The sequence below is a fragment of the Galleria mellonella genome, unplaced genomic scaffold (genome assembly GCF_026898425.1).
Source record: "Galleria mellonella isolate WM207_F2 unplaced genomic scaffold, CSIRO_AGI_GalMel_v1 utg184, whole genome shotgun sequence".
In the NCBI taxonomy this organism is placed as follows: domain Eukaryota; kingdom Metazoa; phylum Arthropoda; class Insecta; order Lepidoptera; family Pyralidae; genus Galleria; species Galleria mellonella.
In genome coordinates this window covers 8570502-8598141 of record NW_026442025.1, presented here as the reverse complement: position 1 = coordinate 8598141, position 27640 = coordinate 8570502, and the positions used below count along the sequence as shown (strand labels likewise).

The following is a 27640-nucleotide window of genomic DNA, read 5'->3' as shown; positions in this document are numbered from 1 at the left end:
TCGTATTTAAGTTTTTAGGCAAAGAAAAGTATTTGGAAGAATAACATGTATCCAATAATAAAATAAAAAAAGCAGCAAGGAAATATTAAATAATGATGCTTTGTCAGATAATACGTAGATAAAATAAAAAAAGTATTTAGTAATATTTGAACTACTTTTTTTTCAAAACATCACACTTCATATGCGCAGAATATGAACACTTTTATAATTTACCGCAGTACGACACGGTATTTTATGGTTTTATGGTTATGAATCACGATATAATAAGTAAGAAAAATATAATGCAATTATATGAAAAAACTTTTGAAAGTGCACGATATCTATGGTGGTATCGTGAATGAACACAGAATTTTCATTTTTAACATACATTTCTATCTCCAATAAAATCGTGACGATAAATTCGTGACAGTGTCGTGCTCTGCGACAATAACTATATAATTTTAATAAATAGATTTAGTTCTACAAAAAAATAAACATCGATTTTAACGTATAAACCCAGTAATTTTGATTTAAAACCGAACTATTAACCGATTTTAATGCAATTTCTACGGAATCAATCTGAAAGTAGGTATATCTATTCAGACAAAAAAATCTTCTCTGAAAGTACTTTTACTTATTCTGTATAAATTTCTTAGTATATGTGGTACGAAAGAAATAAATTTTTACAAACAGATTTACAAATGACAGAATTGTGAGGTAATAAATACAAAAAAAAAAAGAATTTAAAACCATTTTCTTTTCTTAAATCGGTTGAAAAGCGCCTAATAGATTCAATTCGTGTGGTAATCGTAAATAAAATAATACTGGTAGTAGCAACATTGTAGTAATAGGAGCGCATGACTATCTGGGCATACCATCGTCGCAGTTGCTTTATTTATACATTGTACGTTTGACATTTCTGGAGTACTGTTTGTTAGAACTATACAACCACGCCACATGTAGGTACATACAATGTTGATGTACTAGTAAATGAAGAAATATGGATACTAAATAAGAGAATTTTGTACGTCGCAATACTTAGACGGTAAACTTTCTAAAATGAACTGCCATGAGTCGTGCTCGTGCTCGTGTCACAGCCGCTCATGATTACGGATCACGAATTGATCGTGAAACTAGTCGAGCTTTCTCGACCAAATTACATGTAAGTTAAATAGGTAGTTATATATTTAAATGAACTACTAGAATATTAAGGAATGGCAACACATGGACATCATAGTGTAGTATGCTATGATGTCCATTGTGCTGTTTCATGTCTATAGATATTGTTTACTACTTTTAAAAATGTGGGCTATCAACTTGTTTACTTTTCTAAATATTATAAAATATAGTAGGGTAGTTTAGTAATTATTTTTACCGTATTATATTTTTTCTTTATCATTATTTGCGTTTTCATCTGGCAACACTTCTGTAATGACCAGAATGAATTGTAATTATGATCTACTTTCTTGTTTGCCTCTTATTTATTTACTTGTACCATACTTTTACTAGAGGGAGACTTTCTACAAAAGTCGATTACTTGGGCACCTCTGTCCCATTCGTGTTTCAACTGTGAAGCAGTTGTGTTTGCATGGCTGTGTTTCGGTTTGAAGGGTAGGATATGGCGTGAATTTACTGGGTACAGAGGAATAACACCTGAGTCCTCAGGAATGGCAACGCATGGGAGGTATCATGGGCGAAACAGTATACTCTGTTATGTCCATGGTACTGCTCATGTCTATAGGCCACTGTTACCACTTTCCATCAGGTGGGCCGACAGCTTGTTTGCCATTCTAAGTTGTATAAAAAATAATAATACATACCTCAATGTTAATTTAAATTCGTTTCTTCCAATGATACATAGTTGCTAAAAACGTCCAAAAGCTATCTCTTTGCCAGGACGTAATTTTTTTTTTTTTGAGATTGAGGCAATTAAAACAAAGCAACAAAAACCCATCAGAGAAGTTTCTAAAGCAAAACAAAAATTTTAATTTAATATTCAACTAAATAATATTTTTTATTGATACTCAAAATCACTCTCAGGAATAAGAAATAACATTCCATTAAATGAAAAAGAATCGACTGTATTATTATTTCCCTATTTAATTTAATCAATCCATTTCAGCTGCACGTTGCGTCAAATATTCAATAAATATGTAAAAAACAAACAAGTACCTATAGTAACATGTTCACGACTATAATTCATAATGGAGTAGTCAGAATTATTTGTAGACTGTTGACGTTGATCCATACTACTTAATCGCCCGAAAAATATAATTTACATCTCTTCTTTGGCAGTCGGTTAAGAAAACATGAGGACAAGTTAAGCATAGAACCTTTATTTGTAGTCTATAACACGATTATTTAACATTCATCGTGGAACATTTAACTCTCAATGTTGTTTCACTTCGGTTTGGGAACAGAACCGGTTTGTTCGCCGCCTGTTTTTGTTTACGGCTTTCTGATCATTTTATTGTAGGTATCTACCCGCTATGTACTTGCTATAAGTTACTTTACTATCTCATTATAGTCCCGTGGCTGTGGTGAAAATAAAAATAAAAAATGTATGTTCATATTTTTTTTTAATGTATGATAATGATATGGTAACCTTGAGTGCGCTATCGGTATACGCTGGTGGGTACCAGTGAGAAATGATAGATGAAGATAAAAACAGGTCCTTCTGCCCATCGTGGAGAATTTATTAAAAATATATCACGATGGTTTCCAGGGGGAACCACAAGGAGGTCAACCTGACAGGGTATATTGCTAACAAATGGACTACTGGACCCCATTTCTAACCCTTTTCCTCCTCTGTATATTAAAGTAACAATTTTATTAATTACATATATAAAAATAATACATTTAGGTAGGTATAATTATTTCAAGTTAGTGAATTATTATCCACGAGTGAACGAAGAATAGCCTTCGTTCCCATATCGTGGCATCCCGTTTAATCTTCTGTGCAATCATTTTATCTAGACTATTGTCATGTCAATATATCTATTATCCTATTGATACGTCAGTACTAACAACTTAAGATTTTGCTCAGCGCAAAATATTGACTTCGAATATCTTAAAGTTAATAAAACTCCAACCCAGTAATAAACTTGTAGAATTAGATTTTTTACATCTTTCACAGAGTTAAGAATATATTTTTGCAAATACACTTGCATAAACTTAAAAGAAGACTGTAACAGACCAAATTTGATAGAAGATCCAATGTGTCCTATAGAATGATGCTTTTGCGATTTGTAAAGACGCGACATCTTTCCTTGTAATATTTGTGTTATGTACATATTTAATGTTCAATTAAGTATGTAGGTAATCATGTACATAACTAACAAACAGTTCAAATTGATTAATATTAAACAATTATAACTAAAATAAATCAAGACTAGGCGCTTAATAAAAGCTAACATTTATTATGCATTATCCGTCACGTTAATCTATCGAAATAATTAAATGTTAGTATTTATACCAGTTGAGTGATTTTATTCTCTATAATTTACGAACGAAAGTGCAATTAAATTTATGGCTGACAGTCCCTAGAACTATAAGAGGCAAAGAGTTCCGATCGTCCGATTCCCCCACGTAGCAACTCAGTTATTGACCCGAGAGCTCGCTGCCCGTTCTAGATGTCTGGGGACCGTGGCTGCGCGCGCACCCCAACTACTTCAGTCTAGAAATATTCCAGCCTAGGCTGACGTCGCGCGATGCCTGCGCCCTGCGACTCTTGTAAAGGTAAAAAAACAATATATTTATTTATATTTTATTATTAAAAATTGATGGGTGATGATTATTTATTAATAGTACCTACCACGTGTTTCTTTTGTTATTGTTTTTGCCGGTTTTATACTACAATATAAGCGGCGTGGTCTGTGACGCAGTAGTAATATATTGCGCTTCTAACTGACTAATATACGTATTTGTTTTTTGACTCATTATAGTTTTATAATAGAACTATTTTATTGAATTTAAATTACCGAATTATGGTGAGGGAAGAACGCTACGATTTATAATATATACCCACACTTATATGTTATAGTATAATAATAAGGGTAGTTTAATTAATTTAATAAAAAAAAAAAAAACATACTTTAAGAAAAATAAAAAAAAATTGTTTTCAAAGTATGGCACTAGTCCTATGTTTTGATAAATTTATTTCTACGTTAGAAATAAATTTTTGAACAGATTTCTTTTTAAAGAAAGCAAAAGCAATCTTGATGAAGTATTCTAAAATAATTTATATTATAATTTTACTTATCTGTTACAACGTCTGAAATAATACCGTCTAAAAATTTTTATTTTATATAAAAAAATCACATTTATTTTAAAATCAACTAAGATCGCAAAAAACAAATATATACCAAACTAAAATCAATTTGATAACACTTTTAAGTAGAGTGTAAGTTTATAATCATATATTTTTTAAAGTAATTTTTTTAAAGTAATTTGCATCACCATATATTATAAACAGTACTAACAGAAATGTTGATAATTTTTTGGGACACTTCATGTTTAATTCATATATTAGTATTAACGGGCTAAAATCTGTAATAATACTTATTATAGTCATTTTGAAGGATTTACAGCCGACATAAAAAGTAAATATGTAAGTATATTAAAAAAATAATTATGATTATTTATCTAAATTTGTATATTTTATTTTCTTTGTTTACAGTTATGTTTTATTTTAAAAACTAAGCACATACTTGTACAATATATCTATACTGTTATAAACAACTATCATACGCAGTTTCGTCTTGCATTTACCTTTTTTTTTATACTGTTATTCAATTCAACAACAAAATAAGATGGGGTCACTCAAGTACAAGGTCGTGTTAATGGAGAAAAAATAATGAAGGTGCGCCTGATATCGTATTCGTAACGCACCTGTGTCTGTGGTTAAGTTTTATTAGTCTTTTTGTTTGTACTTAAATAATATAGTCGTGATTTATTTATAAAAAATAATTGATACATAATTTTAATAAAATACGTATTATTTATTTTATAAAATTTTGCATTTATGACGGGCAGAAAAGAACATTCACCAGAGAAGAATAAAAAATTAGAAATACTAAATATAATAAATTAGTAACGTCTATATTTGTCAATTTTTAAAAACAAATGTTTTTCAATATTTTTGAATGATTATTTAAAAAATTACTGTAATATTGAACTAAAATGCTTTTTTAATGGATGAATATGGAATGGTAACCCCGCCTCCTCACCTATCATCCTTCGTTGGTGCTCCGCCAACGTAGTTATAGGTCAACGTGACGGTAGGTGAAAATAAGGCAGGTTAGTTGGCCCGTGACAGGCAGTGACCAATTCAACAAGAATTAATCACGATAGTTTTCAAGAGGAACCGCGTAGAGATGGATCTATTAGGGTGCATTGCTAGCAATGAAATTTTTTTCCCCATTACTAACACTGCCCTTTCCCCCAATTAAAATGTTAAAATACATGGAAGTTGCTAAAATTCTAATAAATTATAATATAATTCTACTTCCAAAAGATAATGTATTAAATATCAAAAGATTTTAGACACGGAAAGACTTGGCTCTATATTTTCATATCAGATTTTAAATAGTAGTAGTTTTTTTTTTGGGAAAAATTTTCACCTATTTTATTATTGTTTTGTAATCACATTATTATTTAAAAATAAATATAAATAATTGCAATTATCTTTGTGTTCTTATTATTATTTTTTGTCTATGACATGATTTTTTTTGATGAGATTAATAATAATAATATAGGTCTATAGACTATAAAAATGCCACAAAAAACCCAACTCTTCAATTTTGGTTTTTCAAAACTTAAATTAGTGCTATCTATCTGTAACCGATTGCATTCTCCGCAGCTAGATGAATCTGACAATAGATATCTTATTCCAGATAGCCTTAAAACGTCCGCTCTCTTAAAATACATCCTCCTTTAGTCATTTTAGGATCGTCAAATCATGAGACTGAAACCTTCTTTTAAAATCACATCATAAATTTCAATTTGCGCTATAATTTTGGACATACATACATATATATTACTTTCTTTAGTAGTTAGATAAAAATAAGATTTTTCTTCGCCACCACACACCACAGTTTAAATAGTGCCAGTAGTGGCCGGTTTGATCTTTGCACGCTATAAATATTTCTGTTCATGAGTAAATCTATTCATATGAGATTTTATAAAATTATAATAAAATGTATAGCCTTAAAATTAAACACTTGAAATTTCTTAATTATTACTATAAAAGAGTATTAATAAGCCTAAGTAGCATAGTACAATATATTCGTAAAAAGAAAAGAGCATATTCAAGAAAAGAGCATATCCCTTTTTAAAAGGCCGACAGCACACCTGCAATGCCTTTGGTGTTGCGGGTGCTCATGGGCAGCGGTAGTCACTTACTATCAGGTGATCCGCACACTCGTTTGCCACCTATATTATGAAAAAAATACTTAAGAATTTTTGATTGTTTAACACAATCATTAATATCTTAACGACTGTCTGTCTATATGTCCGACAGATACGTGCCAAGGCGGCGCGGCCGCCTGCGGCGCCGGCTGCACTTGCGGCCCAAACTGCGTATGCGGCGATGGCAAGTCCTCGGGTATGTATGACTACAATGTCCACAGACATGAATTTATATCACTACATAGTATAAAACAAAGTCGCTGTCACTGTCTATCCGTCCCTATGTATGCTTAAATCTTTAAAACTACGCAATGGATTTTGAAGAGGTTTTTTTTAATAGATAGGGTGATTCAAGAGGACTTATTATTTATATGTTTTTATGTATAATACATGCATAATATAGTAGAGAAATACTGATAAATTTAGAGGTTTTTAATGTGATGTCGTAAATAAACACATTTTTTGCGTTTACATTGCAAACGCTGGCTGAACCCCACGAGATAAATCAAAATAATGTACTACAGTATTGTATACCTTAAAATGGTCAACAAAAAAGTCCGTAAGGGTATACATCTATCTCTTAAGGATGACCCACAATAACCATTTTTTATCCTATACATTTTACGGGAAAAATGGTTTATTTACGGATCGATTTTAAGCAATACAGCAGTAATTTTTATCCAAATAAGTATCTTAAATACATTATCCATTTAATATAGATCAATATGGCACATCAGCATTTCACCCGTGCGAAGCCGGGGCAGGTCGCTAGTATATTTATATAGACGTAATTTCACTGTCATACATACCTCAATACAAAACTCAGCCTGTCCTCTAGTAAACAATGACAAGGAAAGCATAGATACGTATTGAAATAGACCTATATTATTTAAATCCCACATTTTTAAATGAAATGATATTTATTTGCAGTGAATACGGTATATAATATATGGTATTGGCCATATGGTTCCGACATAGAATGGGCCATCCCTTTCTTTCTCGTTCGAATGGGTCCTTCTTAAAATATCACAGAACCCTAACTGTAGTTGCCAACCCGCCTGCCAAGCATGGCAATTACTGGCAAAACACCCAATGAGAAGGTCTATGTTCAGCAGTAGACATGATGATAGATCAGATATGATGATGATGATGATTCTTTCTCAAAATTTTAATAGGTATCTCTTCCAAATTTCGTCAATATTAATTTTGCCATATGATTGAGAAATCCCTACTACTAAATACGATTTTTCCATAGAAAATTCCTTCATCTGATTTCACAAGGAACGATTTTTTTATACATACTAAATATCTCAAGAAATTATTTATGTATGTAAATACCAAATAATAACTAGCTATTTATTTTTCTTTTCCAGGGGGCAAGCCTTGCTGCCAAGGCGGCAAGAAATAAACAATGATTGAAGTTTCTTTAATCTAAATGAAAAAAAAAATCTATTTTAAAAATTAGCCTATCTACACTATATTTATATTAGAATTTAATAGGTATATTATAATCCTTAATACGTATAATGTAGTCTCAAGGATACGTTTTAATTACAGAAACAATGTTGTGTGGTCATGAAATAAAGTAAACTTAGTTTTATATCTATTATATAATAAGGTACATATTTGTATTTACTAACTGTAGGTAAGTTATGTGTTTGCTTATAGCTAAATAATAAGTGTAGTAAATAATTTTATCACATTCAGTGTTTAAAAACTTTCCTAGCAAGGAGAGTTGCTTAGTACTTGTAATACTCATTATTGTTAAGTCTGTATGTGAGCACGCACACACGCATAATAATTTGTGTAGTGTCTAATGGTTACAAATTAATGAATATAATAAAATATTGATAAAGCTGTCTTGTGTATTCTTTAAGTTTACCCATCATAGACTATTAGCATTAGAAATATTGCATTTATTAAAATTGTTAAATTTTTTTATAACACAAGAGACAAACGAGCATGCAACTCACCTGATGGTAAGTGACTACCGCCGTCCATGATCACTCACAACACCAAAGGCATTGCAGGTATGCTGCCGACCTTTTAAAAAGTAATATACTCTTTTCTTGAAGGTTATGTTGTCGTATCGGTTCGGAACTACTGCTGCTGGAAGTTGATTCCAAAGAGTGGCTGTGCGTGGAAGAAAGTGTCTTGTTTAACGGACGGTGGAAGACCGCTACTCATCCAAATGGTTGAATTGGAGCTTTAGTTTGAAGGCAGGTTGTATGGTGGTGAAAATCAGCAGCAGGTATCATTTCAAACAATTTCTCAGAGCACTCCCCACGATAAATTCGGTAGAAGATGCATAGAGATGCAACATCTTTACACTACATACACCTTGTTATACTTTCATTTTTAATGTTACGTGTAATGAGTCTAGTAGAAAGGACATACTGTCACCTATGACCATGAATATATAGTACTTACCATGGATATCATCGAATACGCTGTAACGCCCATGGTACGCCTCATTTAGAGAATTAGGGTGGCATGCCTCCACACCCCATCACCACCATTATCATCTTCCTATTGCTCTCCCAATTATTATATGGGGTCGGCGTAATATGTTTTTAATTCATATTACAAAATATTTGGCTTAGTCTTACGACCGGCCGCCTACCTGACGTCAACCCTCTTTGGGAATGCATTTGTTGATGATTTCCGTCATCTACAGTATAGAGGAAAGGATTGATGAAAAAAGGAAGGAAACGTTGGGAATGCGTAAAGGAAATTGGTAAATAAGAGGAATAAGAGACTTATGTGAGAAAGGGAGGACACTGCAGTTGCAGAAAGGAATGGGATACTGTATGCCCTTATTCTAGAATCGGATAGATTTCTAGAGAACACCTCTGATATTAGAGGCAATATTAGGTGTGGAGGGGGCTCTAATATTAGTAATTTTTTTCAGAATATTATTATTATATTATAACATAAGGGGCAAACGAGCATGCAGCTCACCTGATGATAAATAATTATCGCTCAGGTGCACGAAACATCAATAAACCTTCTTTTTTTAAGAATTTAAGACGTTAATGTACAACAAAATGTTACAAATAAACAAACAAACAATACAATTACAGGTGTGTTGCCGACCTTTTTATAAAAAGGAATACGGTCTTTTCTGAAAGGTTCCAGTCTTGTATTTGTTCAGAAATACTGCTACTGGGAGTTGCTTCCATGCTTTAGTTGTTCGTGGAAGAAAACGAATTTCGTGTCTGCAGAAATGCATGGTGGAGGACTGTCACTCATGCAGATGGTCGAAATAAAGCTTTAGCTTGTGGCGGGTTGTACAACTGCAAAACAGGACACCACAGAATATATTAATGCCAAGAACTAGAATTAGTTTGCCGTGTGGCCACCCATTTCCTTTCCGTGGACACAGATAATATAATCCATGGGTGACGGTGGGTGTTTTAAGAGGCGACTAAGGGAAATTAATGGTTGATGGATAGGCAGCTGCATCCGTCTTAAGACATTACCAAGACCTAACCAAACGTGGCAACTAGTGGCATAAGCCCCCAAGGTGAGGTCTATATTCCATATAGACCATTAACAACTGATATGACAATTTTTTTTTCTAAAAATGTTCTTAGCCCGATATATATATATAGAGGTTTATATCAATTTTTATGCGAGGAAATTTGTATCATAGACAAAACATAAATATACACTTTTCGTTAGCATGTGCAGTTATAGATACGAAATTTATTATAAGTTGCAACACAGAAAAATGGCACTTTTTTTTAAAGAAATTTGCGTCACCATAGATTATAAACAGTACTAATAGAAATGCTGATAATTTTTTTGAGACACTTCATGTTTCATTCATATATTAGTATTAACGGGCTAAAATCTGCAATAATACTATTAAATCACAGTCATTTTTGAAGGATTTTATAAATATGAACACCTAATTTCTTATGAATAAAACAAAATGTACTATTAAAACATTATTTATTTTACGACAAAATATATAAGAATACGATTATTTTATTACAATGGAAGCAATTATTATGGGATTTTTGTTTGTCAACAATATAATTATTTCTCTCTATATTATGTGGATAACAGGTATCTTATTTGTATATTGTCTGTTTATAATAAACGAAAATAATTCTCGTATAAACATTTCATATAAAATATAATACGAATAGACTTGCGACATAGAAAAACGTTAATAGATCTCTTTGACATCACAAAAGTCAAACAATAAAAAGTTATACAAAAAAATATACTGAAGTTAGAAAACAATAGAGTTCAAACCATAGCCATTCTAAACTCTTTTTAGTACTTTCCTCAAGACTATTTAAATTTCGAACTCAAACTTAAACTGTAAAAATAAAAATTAATAGATGCGCTTATTAATAAATGTTGCCATCTATTAACTGTTATAAAATTAACACAAATTATATTTATTCGTTGTAATAAAACAAACCGTATTTGACTCACTGTTATAGTTATATATGTTTTAACTTATAAAAGTTAAACAGCGTATAACAGAAGTAAAACAAATCGGAAATCCAGGGATAATATTTATGAAACTGAACAATTTTATTAAAGAAATACAAAAAAGATCCGCAATCATACAATGACATGTATCAATTTATTATGCAGGCTACAGACGGTCCCATCACATCATACAGTTGAAACTATAATATTAAAACGTAATGTGTGTTTAATAGAATACTGTGCAGTCTTCCATATATTTAGATTACGATTTATTATAGTTCGAATTGTACATACAGTGGCGCTCATAGTATACATTAAAAAATGTACCAAAATTGTTTTCATACACCGACCCATGAGTATACAGTTGTTTAGTTTCATAAATATTATTGGTTAATTTCCGATTGCTAAAAGTTAGTACTCTTTTCGTCACATCTTTAGCTTCCATTTCATCCATAATCTATCATTTTTCAATTACTCATAACACCTAATACATACATGGATACAGCAGATACTTTCTCCATCTTTTCATAGATTAAATCTATGTCGTTCCAATAAGTATTACTTATTAATATATTAATGAAATAGGATAATTAGAATGTTATTAACTTCTATGTAAAATCAGTTGTGTATAATGAACACGACTGTGAGCACAGCAGTAAACATAGTATAGATAGCTCAGCTTAAATTTTATTTTATTTAGTATGTATTGATATTGGTACAGTCAGAATTAAAAGTCTATCAACATATCAAAAATTCCAAAATGTTTATACACCCTTGTATACATAAACGATTGCTCTCAGCTAATTTCGTCCTTTAATGGTATCCATCCAATTCTATTGTGAATCTTTTTGATTGATCTGTGTATATAATAGCGTTTTTTATAAATTTCTAAGTAGTACTCGACTTTTAGTACCGACTGCACCAATCTGTATTGTTGATACTTAATACTATTGGGACCAATTCCAGCTACAACTGGAGCCTAGTTCAAAACTAGAAATAACGATAAAATCTAGGTATTAATTTTGAACATCATATATTTTATCATGTGTACCTATTTAAATCGAACAACATGACAGTATAAATAGGAATCAATATACATATTCTCATTCAAACAATCTCAACACGTAAAAACTAACATTAAAAAATATAATCCCTATCATTCAATAGCAGACTGTAACAAATGCACTTTGTTCTCAATTACAAATTTGTCAAAAATATAAAAGTTACCACTAAGTAGTTTAGTTTATCGTATGGCAATACCAAACATAATACAACAAAACAAAGTACAAATTCAAACTGTTCAAATAATTAATTCATTCGCGTTACACACGATCTAACATCATAACATTAATTCATTTAACACTATTTAATAAACGCCCTCATCACAATAATGAATACACGATCACTGAATAATCACAAATTTCTATTAACGCGATAAAGTACAACTAGTAGTTTGACGTTGCACATTTTGGCGGGAAACTTGACATTTGTCTATGGCACTGGTTCTTCCTCGGTACCTTCTTCGGAGTCATATACTGGCGCTCCGTTCTTCATTTGGATCACCGATCTCTTTCTATGTCTATTTTCTTTCAGATCTTTCCTGAAAATAAAATATAAAATGAATATGTACTCATATTAAAAATATTAGCAATACGTATAAATATGATCAAATTCGAAATTAAACTAATATGGTAACAGTAGATTATCCTACTCCTACTAAAGAAAAACATGTTCCTACTTGGTTTACTGATTTTAAAATTTAAGTTCATCTAAATCTAAGGAACGAGTCAAAAGTCTCCGGAATCAGCATGCATGCATGAGACAAGTTGTTATTGTAACAGAGGATTATAATTATTTATGTTATGCGAAACTAGACAAGAAACATCTAGAAACACAACTAAGACCACTCAAATCCTATGTTAGGACAGACATTTGATACTCAGTTCTGCCTACATCGTAAGGAACTTAGCGTGAAGATAAATAAAATCTACTCATACATACCTAGCACTTATAAGCGGATGCAATGCGCTCTTCAAGCTAGAGAATAAGTAGGGATGAATCCGTTCCTGTGAGCCGAGCAAGTCGTGAGCCATGTCAAGCGGATCCAGCGCTTCGTCGAGCGGCTCGTCGAGTGAACGGCGAGCCTGCGTGAACACTTGCTTCTCAGTCGAACCGCAAGGCTCTGATATTGATCGTTCCATATGGCCCAGTTCTTTACTGTGAATATAAGTTTATATTATAATAAAATACGTGGAGTATTTTGAAGAGATTTTATTATTAAAATTATTGTATAAGTAAAAATGGAATATTAAATAGAATATAAACATATTTCACATGCTCTAATACATAGAGGCAATAAATAAAGGTTAGACTGGATATCGATAAGGATCTGCTTATGTCTGTATTAAGCAAAGCATGCCATTGACGAAGTTTAGTTCATCTGTGATAGCGTAAGTATACGGCTTATCTGATGGTAAGTAGTTCTATAAGCCTATGGGCGTCTGCAATTCAAGGGATATCACGTGCCCGTTGCAACCTTTATTACCAACCCCTTTTTGAATATCCGCATGCTGTACTGTCTACAAAATATTAGGGTATGAAACTCTTTTCACAGCCTAAGAGTTCGAGGAAAAGAATTGTTCTAATACCGCAATATATAAGACCATAAACTATTGTATTAGAGGAAGAGACTTAATATGTCATGCTCATGTTACTCTTTGGGCGAAAGTCAAGGGAATATAAACTTTAATAGATGTTATTATAGTTCAGTTCAATACTAACGTGTCATCATCGTCGCTGCGCGTGGGGCTCGCCGGCGGCGAGCGCACGTCGCGGCCGCGAAAGTCCGGCAGCATGCGTGCGCGCGCGAACGCGGCCAGCGACCGCGAACGTACGTAGATGAACGGTCGTATGATACGGATGTCGTGTTCTCTGCAAGTTATTAATTATATTCGTTCATATTTTTTTGTAATTAATTATTTTTTTTGTCATAATTCTATGCGAATTGATATTATTAAATTACTTTCATCATCATTTCAGCCATTATTCGTCCACTGCTGGATATAAGCCTCCCCCATAAACTGCCATAAAGAACGGTTCTGAGTCACCTGCAATCACCGACTCCCTGCAATTCATTTTAGGTCGTCACTCCATCTAGTTGGGGGATTGCCCTACACTGCGTTTGCCGTATTCGATTAAATTACTTTAGTTACTTCAACTGTCAAAAAACTGATAGTCTATTTGATGGAAACTATTATAAACATGATTTGCACCAAAGACACCGCAAAATTTTCTTTACACTGATAGTTTTTAAACGTCGCCAGTCCTGAGAACTAAAACAGCCTTCGTAGCCTATATTTTACTACTCGTTATTTAAACCAAAAGACAGCCAAGTAAGTACAACTGCATGTAACTGTTTATCAAAAACTGGTAATACTAACTTGACTCTGTAGTGCGCTTTGAGTGCTGCTAGTGCGCCTGAGTGGAACAACGCGGCAAGGAAAGCTCGCGCGGCCGCATCCAGCGACTGCGCAAGCGCCGCCACGCTGTAGCCGTGCGCTCGCGCCGCTGCGTACGCGCGCCGGCGTACACCGTGATTAGCCCAGCTTTGAAGCGAGCGTCGTGCACGCCCCGTGCGTATACCGCCTGCACCGCACAAAATAATCAGTTCGCAGAACGATCAGGTTGCATTTGATTTCAAATATTGATTAAAATTTTTTTATGCAACTTACAATATAGTAAACAATCAATCTAATGGAGAGTAGCCATTTTGCCTTTTACTTGAGAACTATATAATGTCTCCGTGCCCTGTAATGACACTGCCATATTCCACTCGTCAAATCGAAACCCAGCCATGCAAAAGCAGTTTGGCAGGAACACGAGTGGGACAGAGATACCCATGCAGACAAATTTTGTTCAGTTTCGTTTTAGTATAATATACATAATGATATTCATAAAATATTCTGACCATCAAAGAAAAATTTAAAAAGCAGAAGAATAAAGACTTTTCGATCGCTCGGTCCAACTGCATCTTAAAATGATTAGTTATTTAAATAGTTACCATGCGTCAATTTGTAATCATGTCTCTAATATTTGCTTTTAACTACAGCTAGTACACATGCAAAATAATCGAACCATATCGCGCATTTAGTGAGGTAAATATATTATATTTACTATTAAGTAATTTATTTTAAAACTAAAGAAACCATATCGTTGACGCATGATATTATCAGTTGCGTTTCTTTTAATGATACTTTTGGTTCCAATTGTAAAATCTAGACAAAATTACCATTTAAGACATTTTATATGATCATTAGTTTTATAATAAACTAGCGAAGAATCACAACAGTTTATTTTTTTTTTTTTTACATAGAATAAATGGACCAAGACAAATTAATATTTTTACAGACTTATCGTAGCAAAACGTACCTTCCGATTCAATATCCTCTAATTTGTCTTGATAGATCAACTTGACGCCAAGAGTTCGACAGTAAGCCATCAGGTGAAGAGGGTCAACTTCTGATTTATCCTCGTGTACAAACAAAGCCCCTGTAACAATGCGTAAATCTATTAGTATAGTTCTAGTTAGACTTGTGTGAGAGTTCAATTTCGTCCGCGTGGCTAGGATATTCTTTTTCTTCTTTGAATTTCACAATATAAGAACAATCTTAATTGTTTAATCTGCTGTTCTAAAGAGTAAGGTAGTGCTACAGCCAAACCAAACCACTCCTGCAGGTTCTTTACCCAAGAGTACTACCTTCTGCCGGCACTTCTTTTACCAGCATCTTCGCTCACAACACAACTCACTTGCACTGAATACAAGTTCGATCCTCACACAAAATAAGCATTTGTATTCACATGTATCACTAAATGAATGTATATTTTTTGTATAAATTTATAAGTTGTCTAAAAAATTCAGTTTTTTTACTATGAGAGGACAACTTCTGCTAGTACAGTTTAGAAGTAAATGGAGCTGAGCTAAATAACTAAAATAAAAAAATAAACGAGACTAAAAAAAATATAAATAAATATTTATCATCTTGTTTTTTTATAAATTGTTTTACAAATATTATGCAGCTAACTTTGAGAGTAAAAATAAAAATATTTCGACAAAAAAAATTCTTACCAATGCTAAAGTGTATCCCCTTAGATCTAGCGTAGAATTGATACTGGTGAATGGTGTGTAGTAACGCTATGGAATCTGTACCACCAGACAAGCAAATGAGAACTTTGTCCCCTGGCCTGATCATGTTGAACTCGTGGATTGCCTATAATGTTGAAAATAAACGCAATGAAATTAATCATTCAAATGCAGTCCATCATTATTCTAACAATTATACAAATAAAAAAAAAACACTTCCATATTTTATTCCCCAAAAAATCGATTTTAATCTTAATTAAATTAGACTCGAATTATAGAAAGACATCTTTCAATTAAAGGTCAAAATTGTTACAGAATTGTCGAAACTTAATAGTTTCGCAATTGTTTCGATTATGTAACATACAAAAAAGAAATAAAAAGTGTCAATTGATAACCGTGTACTGACTCTAAAATGACCGAAAAATGACGTATTTTTTATAATCATAGAAGTCACCTTGCCACCTGGATCATAAATAAGTCAGTTCCGAAAAAAAAAAGGATAAGTGTAGATATATAATTAATTTTAAACACAGCTCGCCTTTTAGAATACAAAACTGCACATAAACGGCACATAAAAATTTAATATGCCCGTATTGTCGCTAAGTTCTATTGAAACAATTCGACAGTACTCTGTATGCAAGGCAACCCGTCGCATTCTTTATCGACCTCCAGTGAATATTTTATATTCAAATCGCTTTCTGATACTCGCTGCCATGTTTACTAGATACTATTTGCCTTTTACAAATGATCGGTTACGTAATCATATATAACTTTTAAACAAATATTCTAACAATTACATGCTAATAAAAGATGAGTTATTCAAAGGTATTGTTAATTGCCATGAACATTGAAAACGACTTGCCAACTATTCTATTTATCAATGCATATCTTAATGACAATGCTAATCAATTTAGCTGTAGACTACCTCAGGGGACAATTGTAACCATGGTACCCATTGCATTTCAACAGTACCTTAAAGTACTTGATGTTTCTCCCAAACAATGCCATGACGCACATGGATATATTTGTTACATGGATTTATTTAACATTTGCTGCTTCACATAAGAACATGACAAGACATATCACGTATCCAACCGACTCACAAAACATCTTGTTACTGACCACAAATCTATCTGTGCCTACTACCTACCTACTAATACCATCTCCATCAGATGAGATATTTTACCACACTGGCCAGACTGCTTCCTTTAATTTAAATCAACCTTCTTTGGTACTAAAAAAATATTCTCTATTTTCTTAGTTTTATGACAGTCGCATAAAGGTCTACAAATAGTCGAATATGTAGAAAATTTAAATCGTACCTCCACTGTAGCCTTCCATATTAGTTTTGGTGGGCAGTGCCACTTGCCCTCATCGTCGAAAGTGAAGTCAGTTAGTGAAGAATCACTGCAAGCACTACTATCATCTTGATCCTCTTCCCAACAGAAGTCCTCTTTTAAAAGGCGGCACTCTGACTCACTGCAATAGAAAATAGCGTATTCAATTAAATTAGTTCGTCCTTATCCTATTTGTCCATTCTTTAAAAAAACATCAACAGAAGTTAATATGTTTTAAACTTTTTATTTAATAAAAAAATAAAATAAAAAATGTACATGCATTTTTCACAATCAAAGTCCAACTTTTAAGTTAATTTTCTATTCTTTTTCCAAATTATAATGTTCTTTTATTTAAATTCTTGTAGTCTCAATAGAATATTTTAAAATGGTTACTAAGTAAATGATTCAATTAAAACACAAAACAAATATTTACAAAATGATTCTTTTCTGAAATGTAAATATAATTGGTAGTCAATCCGCACTTAACGTACCTCTTCAAGTTTACAAAACATTTAAATTGAGCTTCCTAAGTATAAACTAAAATTTGACTCAATGCAAATTATGTAATTACATCTAAAATTAAAAGCACTATAATTTTTTATTGTTTAATTTACCTTCTTTCGTAGCAATTCTCATCGTGGGATTGTCTCTGGTCAGTTCCATAACCACTAGATCTAGAACTACGATCAGAACAGCTGGACGACGCGTTGGAAGATCTACTTGAACGCTTTGAATCCGTCACCGATGTTACAGCTCTAAAAAAATGAAAAAGGTATTTTTAAGACTTAGTGGGCAAATTCATTTAATTCAGACAAAGATCGTCAGTTACTAAAAATCATAAAATGATTTATTTAAGTGGTATACATAAACTTTATGACTTTTCAAGAATTTTTATAGAAATTGGTGTAATTGCACCAAATGACCTGAATAATCCCCAATTTATCCGTTTAAAAGATACTTGTATAAATAACAAATTACTAGTTTTTGGCAAGATGAATAATGGTTTTAATGAAAAACTACTTTTCCGCAGTAGACATTTGAGTAATTGCCAACCATCTATTAACGCGAACAACATTCGTTACATTTAAACTTGAGTACATTTGCCAAGTTCAAATTTCTGATATCGTCAAGTTTATTCACCTTCGCCACCGCACTTTTTATTCTTATTCATTTTCTTTTATATAATAATGCTTTCTTATTTCAAGAGAATGGGAGAATCATTGTGTCTACTAAGTACTGATTTATCAACATTAATAATATTAAGTTTGCATAATTATTACGCAAACTTGATAATAGCTTGTATTATATTATACATGATATAGGTAAGGACAACGTCTGTTATGACACTTTAGATTTAATACTTTGATTAATGTGCGTTACGATAATTTACTTAAGAATATAATATTATAAAGAGAGTTTGTACAAAATTCGTTTGCATGAATATCTTTATTCCCTTCGTATTTTTGCCGTCATTAGCTATTTGACTCAGTTATACTTTTATATAAACCGTTACATACAAATGTGTCTCTGTTTAATGGATAGGAGCATAAGGCAATGAATAATGTCTTAATCTTGGATATTATATTCTAGTAAGTTTTGTCTGAGTTTTTATTAGTATTGATTATTTTAAATCATGAATAATATAAGTTATTCCATTACCTATTCTGCCTGTCTGGTTCATCGGGTATTTGAAAAACCACTCTTCCGGAATCTGCACTGGTGTCTTTGCATCTAGTAGTCTGCCTTACATGGTCCCCGGAACAAACCGGCACTCCTTCAATTATATCCGGCACCTCACTTTTCTCGTGTTTCTGACATATTCGAAGTCTGCTCTGAATCTTCTTCGCTTTATTTGTTGTTGGATCTGAAGAAGTTCGCCATTTTACTGAAATTATATAACTAATACATCAAATAGGTATATTTATAAGAACATATAAAGGGCATCCTATGGGCATTAAATAAGACTATTTACATTAAAAGTTATAAAAAATTTCTTTTAAAAAGTAGCTTACGTAGACCAACACTTCATTCGATAAATTTAAGAAGTAACCTATATTATACACTACTACTTCCCTAAGTAAAATGTCTTTTTTATGTTTTGCTTACGATAAAACAGAATTAACAAAAAAAGATCTCTAATTATCAGTTCTATTAAAATTCAGAGTAGCAAATTATATTTTAAGTAACTAAATCTAATTATATTTTGTATCAATTTTTAGACTTAATTAACTAGTTCTACTGTAAACACCTACTAAAATTAAAACTTATATAAATATGAATTTGTGCAAACTTAAAAATTAGAAAGACATTATTTTATGTTAAAATTACAAATTAATTAAATAACCGTTACAGTCGGCTAAATAATAAAAAGACTTTCTTGTTTGAGAAATAGTATTACACATATTTAAAAAAAAATTACCAAACTTACCAAATTCTACATAAGAGTCAGTTTCCGTAAAAGTCATATTAATTCCGCTATCCTGAGAGCTTACTGAAGGATTTTGGCACCAAGATTTCTTAATGCAACAATGTCTACATGTAACGTCATTGCAACTAGTCTCCTCGTCCGACAACTTATTTGAACTCAAAGATTTAGGAAGATTAGGAGAATTTTGACTTGTTGTTACAACTTGAATAATAGTATCTGGTGTAGAAGTTTCACTGGAATTGAATGAAATGCTATTTGGGCCAGAAGCCTCGTGAGAAGGAGTACATTGAGCAGATTTTGGAGACTGTGCCAATGGCGATCTCTTGCAAAATCGTGTTTCATCATCGTCAATGTATTGAGATGGTAAAACAGGACTTGTCGAACATTTTTTTAAGCATTGTGTTTGTGTGGATTTTTTTAAATCAAGCCCCAGGTCAGGACCCGAACCGACTCGCTGTCGACTAAGTCGAGGCGGTGACGATTTTCTTGAACAATATCCTACGTAATCCGGAGAGATCATTTCGTCAACTTGACTAACCATTTCACGAATTTCATGTTTTACTTCGGATGCCATTTCTCTGGACATTCCCATTAAATATTCTGCTACATCTATTACTGATACTGAATTCCTTTCATTCTGACTAGATATCGAATTCAGACTAAGATTTGACTGGTCGACCGCATCAGAATTCTCCAAGATGTCATCGACTTTAGAAATGACTTCGCGTATCTCTGACTTGATCTCCGTTGCTATTTCTTTTGTCATCTCTTTAACATACGCATGCAGATCTTCCGACGTGTGAGACGTTAATGATGTGGCTGGAGATGTGCGTCCGATTTGGCTACAATCGGATATAGAAGTACTGTTTTGAGCGCTATAGGGGAATGCTTTTCCGGGTGAGATCATGGGGTCGTCCAACGATTGGAGATCAGTTTGGCTACCACAGTTACAATAGCTGCCAGTTTTCTGTAATTCAATTACATTATTTGGACTAGCCTCCTTTAGTCCAAGATTTAACTTTGTTTGTGGGCTCAATGGAACTGGAGGACTATCTGAACCTAAACTATAACATCTAGATCTCGTGAGTAGAGATTGTTTCGTTGTTTGAGGACATAAACGTAGCGGAGATACTGTTTCGCCAACCGCAAATTTCACTGGATGATTTGGTTTTGCATTTTCGTTGGACATTTCTTTAAGACTAGACTCCCTAGAGTAAAACTTTTGTGATTGCTTCAGTCTAAATATTTGGCAGTCATCAATGGCTGAAAGACTAAAATGTCGAGGAGAAGACCCTAATACAGGTGACGAAGTGATTGCAGATCTTGAAGAGTTCAGGCTTTTTCTCGCTCCTGTATAACCAGAAGGGTCAAATGGCACAATATGTTTGACATTCGCTGATCGACCCAGTAAAAGTTCATGGGCTTCCTTAGGTAACATAAACCATCTCAAATAATCTATTCGAGGGTTAAACGACACTTCAGGTTCTGCAGTTGAGCACTTCATGGCTAGTTTTCGTGCTCTGTTAAACAAATTTCTTGCAGTTTGTAGACATTCTGTATAGGTTTGAGGAAATATTCCTGGCCCTGCAGAATAGAAATTTTCATATTTTAATGACCAAATACATTTTTTAAATTGCGTATTATGTGACCGTTATTCTATGCTTACCAGAAACTTCTTCTTTCGTGTGCAACGATTTTTCCTTCGCTGAATTTAAGGGAAAGCAATGATTTTCTATCTCTTAAAACGGAGCATGAATGATGTCTCCATTGTCCGGTTTGCGGGTTTACTACATACTGAGGCAATATTTTCCATCCTTCTGTGGCAACCATTTTTAACGCTTCTAAAACGAAGGCTACTTCATTTTCTGACATAAAAAAAGGTAGTGAGACTCGACAAAATCCTGGTCTTAAATGTTCATTATAAATTGGTACATCTGGAGCCTTTACATCACTAAGTTTTCGAACTCGAGCAATTTCTTTTTGTCTGAAAAGTAATGATAAATTTTATTAACTAACAATAAAATATAATATAGTAGTTATTTATTTGAGTAAAAGAACTTATAAATAATCTACCTACATTTTTATATACTATCCATATACATGCAAAAATAATAAATTGCATTCAAATTAAATAGTACTTATTCTTAAAATATTAACTAATTTACCATTATCCACATAGCCTAATAGTTAGCTGGTTATAATAAGCAATTTACGATTTGATTTGCTAAATAAAATTACAAGAAAGCAACTTTTATCTTAACAAAGTTCATATACCTTCACGTATTTGAAAAATTATCTATAAACGCAGTATGTTAATTACCAAAATCCATTCAAAATAAAAAAAAAAATTAATAAATTACATTAGTTTTAACTAATGTAATTTATTAATTTTTTTTTCAAAGTTTTCGACATAATGAAATAACAATAGGTTTCACAGAGCTTAATATAGGTTAATACAGATTATGCTTTTTTTGGAAATTTAAATGTATATTTTTTAGATCTTTTATAAAAAAATTCTAGAAATTTTATTTCGAAGCACTATTAATGCACTATTAACACTAGTTATAAGGAACGAATTTCGTTAATTAAATACTATATGAGTTATTTTAGTCAATTATGTAATTTAATTTGGCAAATATGATGAGAGATAATGTATCTAATTACTCTGGCACACAGCTATTTAAGTGCATTCCCGTCAAACTGCCAAAATTATGAATAGTACATTGCTTAATACTTACGCTTCAACATTCAATAATTTCTCATATTCCTTGAGTAGTTGTTCATCTATTCCAAGAATATCTGAACCATAATTGAGATTGCTGTTGAGGCCCCCTCGTGCTTGAATTCCAAAGACGTCATTCAATACAGCACAAACAAAGTTATGGTGGAGGAAAGTGCCTCGCGGGTGTTTTACCATTAGTGAAAATATTGGTAGCCTTCGTCCCGTTGCAGATTCACTTCCGAGTAATATCAGTTCTGGTATATTTTTTATGTGCGATAACACTTGTCTGTAACAAAAAATAAAAACAGGTTCAGTAAAATATGATTTAGACAATAACAAGATTGAATTAATAGCGTTAGATCGGCATCAGTAAAACATAATAGAAATATCTTTCATTACTTATAATTCTCCTTCTACAACCTAATTGGCAACGGTAGCATTGACCCCATTTCCTTGCATCCAAACAAAACTGTTGTCCTCCATTGATTACTGCCATTTACCCCGAGATAAGCTAATCAATTTATTGCTTCGGACAGCACAACATACGCGTGTTATCACTAGGTCCGATCTTTAAGCTCTTTCAAGAAACTATTCATCGTTTAATCTAGATAATTTTGTTTTATGTGATACCCAAAAGATTGAATTACATTCACGATAAATAGTATACAAGACCTTTGACTATTTTATCTAAAATAATGTTTAAGAGATTAATGTATATTAGTAAAATATATTATTGCCTTATTGTTATTACAAGTACATTTTTATCAGATTTCTTAAAATCTAAACTAAATAGGTATAACGTAAACTAATGTAAAATTAAACAATGATGAATTGACAACAACGCCTCGACTTGTGCGCGATGTTGCATAATTATGAGTTGTATCAAATAAAAAAACTAAACAGACGTCCTCTGGTTGTTCCGTTCCGCAAATAGATAGATAAAAATAAAATTTCAAATTCAAACGAATCTCAACACAGTTCCGAGACTAGCACGAATTCAGAATGTTGTTAGTTCTCTGATTTAAGATATTTATTGTGAGTACAAGTCGCTTAGCGTCACACAATTCGAATACCGAGTTTTCTGTATGATACCTACTTACAATATTTTAAACATAATCTTGTCTGTATTGTCATGCGAATCATATGCCAGTATTTTCATGTCAAACGTAACAACGTCTATAAAATATCTGCATGATGTAACAGAATAATCGATTTGTTTACATAAGTATTTATAATTTCTTAGAATTGACTTATTATTTCCCTGTATAAAAGACACTTCAATAACAAAACCTTGTGATTGATTACTTCAAACTTAGACATTTTTAATAGATCCATTATTAACAATATTGAAATTATCATTAGCTAGTTCTTTTATTTTTGTATTTTTTGTGGTACATAATTTTAATATGATGACTTTACCTATATATACAATAATAATTGCGACATCGCTGACTACGTACAGCTCCATACATATTCCTTTACTACATTTATAAAAGCAAAAGAAAGAAAGACAAGATCTCAAGTCAAGTTCATGGACATTAGATACGAGTAGACACTAGAAAGAGATAGGGAAGTAAATGCGTATGCCGGATAAGACCTAGACTGACCTTTATATAATAAATAGATCTCCTAAGTAGTATAAATCTATCTACAGCAATCCAATTGGCCGTGTAGTCCCGGTATAGAAAAGGCCGCCCCTTCTTTTTCCTAAGGGAACTTAATAATAGAAGGATGGACAGCAACGGCCCTCTTAAATTATCTCTAAAAGCCTAACTGCGGTTGCAAACTGCCAACCGTGGCAACTACTAGCAAAACCACCCTTAAAGGGAAGGTTTATATTCAGCAATGGACAGTTAATGGCTGAAATGATGATAGCAATCCAAAGCTTATATTTTATTGTTGTAAAAAATTGTAAAAAAAAAAAACAAAATAGTGGTGTTTGTAAGTCAAGACAAAGAAAAAGAACTTAAAGAACTCTTTATTAACTTAAAGGCAACAATCAACTAATACTTATCTAGGCATCTACAGACTAGTTAATATTACCATCCAGGCTCACAAATCCATAGCACTATCACAGCATCCTGTCAATGTAGGAAGTTGATTCAAATTAACAATATAAAGAACGGTTAACGTCAGACGTGTCCATCTGAATGACACCTGCTGAATACTAATTCTCGTGCAAGAAATGAAACCTTGGACTCTTGGACAGTTGGACAGACTTTTGTGTGTGCTGTATGTATGAAAATCTATATTATTACAGTGGAGTATTCGTAATGAGCATATTAGGCTGAAATCTGGTAATAGCAATAATTACATTAAATATATACATACTAAACTACAATAAAAAAAAAATGTAAAGATTATGAATTATATATATTGTTATGAAAGAACGGTTTCTCCTAACACAAGCAATCTTTGCTTAACAGGAAATACCAAACCCTGTAATGTAACTACGTTTGTAAAAGAATAAATAAATTATTATTAAAATTTTTTCACATAAACTGTAAATTTACCCCCGGCACACAATCGGAGTTCAGGACTCCAGGGAGAGAAACCGGCGTACAATGCGGGCAGAATCTAAGAGCACCGCTTTCTGCATCTTTCCCGGGAGTAAGTCGCCTCGGAATCCCATCCATCTGAGATGTTGTTCCAGACTAGTTGGGATAAGACCATTCACCGACAAAATGATTGGAATGATTTCAGTGGACGTCACCCCCATTTTCGGTCACCTTGAAGAATTTTTCTCTTTTTTCTCGATTTCGGCTTTCACGAGGTTCTCATCTATTATTATTATTAAAAACTTAATTTTTTTCACACTACGAATAACGTAAATCATTGTCATTCATTATTTATTTTTAATAAATCATATGTCCTTATACGAACGTTTAAAAACTATTTTGCGGAAGTTTTTAATTGTTTTAACTTAATTTGTCTTTGTATATAATTAATATTTTTATGTTTCAACTTTTACGAATAACGTAAATCATTGTCATTCATTATTTATTTTTAAATAAATCATATGTCCTTTAGCAGAACAGTTAAAAAAATCATACGTTTTCACAAAACTGAGAATAACTAACAATGTGAGATGAAGTTTAATTAATTCTATTACTAAATTCACTGCTGTGGTTACACGATTCAGAAATAGCTGTATTTGGACTATAGCCAAAACTAGTTCCCAAAACCTGAAACTTATTTTATAACTACGCTAAAACCTTATCAAGCTATGTTTGAAATCGCTATATCAAGTTACAAACAAAATATATCTTGTAAAATAAGAAAAATATCTTAAAGAATTCTCAAAATATAAAAATCTGAACAAAACAGTGTATAAAAATGACAAATCTACAAATCAATTATTATAACACCAGTTCAGACGGCTGATTTATATATATTTATATAAAGTTTTGGAGTGCCCATGATTGAAATCATAAGCGACTGTTATCTTTGAAAAAGGGATTCCTATTTGTACAACGGAGACATTATTTAATGTAAACAATATTATTAGGTTACCAAAAAACACACAAATTTGCCATAACGTAAAACCGATCCATAAACAACCATGACAAATACACCATATCGAATATCGAGGCACTCGCTCAATAACTGTAGACAAATATTGTCAGTGTAATCTCTATGTTTTTTATACTTGACATATTTAGTAAATAATCATCTTCAGAAACTCTTCCTATAATACCATAGGTATAATAATAATAGACTAATGCTGAGAAATAAAGATAAAAGAAAATAGTCGGCTAATTACACTTTTACTTAATTCTAATTAGTTTACTTTTTAACATCGACAATCGAATCCGTTCGCCTTTTTTGATGTAGGCTTCTTCCAATTCCTATCATTTTTTTAACTCTGACTGTCCTTGACTATGTATTAACAACTATGGCTTTCATATCATTCCATAGGTATGCGAGTACATAAATGTAGCAAGACATTAAGTCCCATTCTTCAAATTCTAACGCAGGACATAACATTACCTTACGTCAGAATTGATACAGGTAATACGTTTGATACCTATATGACTTGCATAAAATTCTAATTATTTTATATCAGAAAACAGTACAAGTATATTCTCGAGAGACAATTTATCTCTCTGACAGTCGTAGCAAGTGATAAATACGTAGCGTACTGACCCATTTCTCGATAATATAAATTTATTACTTAAATAACATTAGTAACGAATTTTTACTGTAATACATTTTCAATTTAGCGTCGCAACAACTTGTCATAATGCTTGAGTTAATCTACAATTTTACAGCAGTAAATACATATATCTAAGCGGTACATAAGATAGATAGATAGATAATTTATTTGCATTACTAATGGCACACAAACAACAATAGACATAAATGCACAGTAAAAAAACATAAAAGAAAGATACATGTACAAAAAATTAAAAAAATTAAAACCAAATACATAAAATTAATAAAAAAAAAATCCCTTCATGCGTGTGCCACAGTAACACAAAATGGTCACAACTAAGCTTATTGCTTTGCCCTAAAAAGAGCAAAACACTAATATTCTGTTGTGGCCAAAAATGAGCTGCGATAAATAACACAATTTACTAATCACAAAATCGAACAAATGAACTCCTATTCAATTAGAAGCAATTTTGGGGAAACCAAAAGAAACGGAAAGAAATGTTACGAGTGCAGTTCTTTTTTTTTAATTATCCAATTATATCAGATATATTTATTACAGAACTGTAAAAGAGCCTAATTATTTTTCCATAAATAGAATTATTAGAGTGAAAATAATAAGCATCACTAGAAGATATTCATTACTCTAATCACAAATACAAAGGGATCGTTAAGAAACGGGTTCCGTGCGCAACTCTGGCAACTTCCTCCTAATGAGGTAAAGATGGGTCATTATAACAAAACCACAATAATCTATCTGTTACAATTCCATAGATAAAAGATTTGGGATAAAATTTTATAGATGGTCAATTGGAAATTATTACTGATAATAATAATAATAACCGTTGCAGTTAATTAATTGTTAGCATTTATATGATAAATTATTATTAGTGTTACTAATTTCTCCTAATGAATAGTCTGTGTTTAAAAATATTCAATGTAATTATAACTGGCCCTAAAGTTATTCAGTGTCTTTTTATATATGTATAAAAGTAGGGCATGAAAATTTGGGTTACCGTATT

The 27640-nt window shown here is 32.1% G+C and overlaps 1 protein-coding gene across 1 annotated transcript in view; it reads right to left on the bottom strand.

Annotated features, from left to right (window-relative positions):
• Nucleotides 1-10327: 10327 nt before the first annotated feature.
• The window catches only part of LOC113512141 (uncharacterized), a 95791-nt gene continuing 78478 nt past the window's right edge, over nucleotides 10328-27640 (bottom strand). Inside the window, 12 exon segments of the mRNA XM_052893943.1 lie at nucleotides 10328-12439; nucleotides 12841-13056; nucleotides 13621-13770; nucleotides 14280-14484; nucleotides 15268-15387; nucleotides 15965-16106; nucleotides 17302-17458; nucleotides 17931-18071; nucleotides 18976-19180; nucleotides 19745-21328; nucleotides 21394-21728; nucleotides 22483-22752. Coding sequence (XP_052749903.1) covers nucleotides 12331-12439; nucleotides 12841-13056; nucleotides 13621-13770; nucleotides 14280-14484; nucleotides 15268-15387; nucleotides 15965-16106; nucleotides 17302-17458; nucleotides 17931-18071; nucleotides 18976-19180; nucleotides 19745-21328; nucleotides 21394-21728; nucleotides 22483-22752 — 3634 coding nt within the window. The 3' untranslated portion in view covers nucleotides 10328-12330.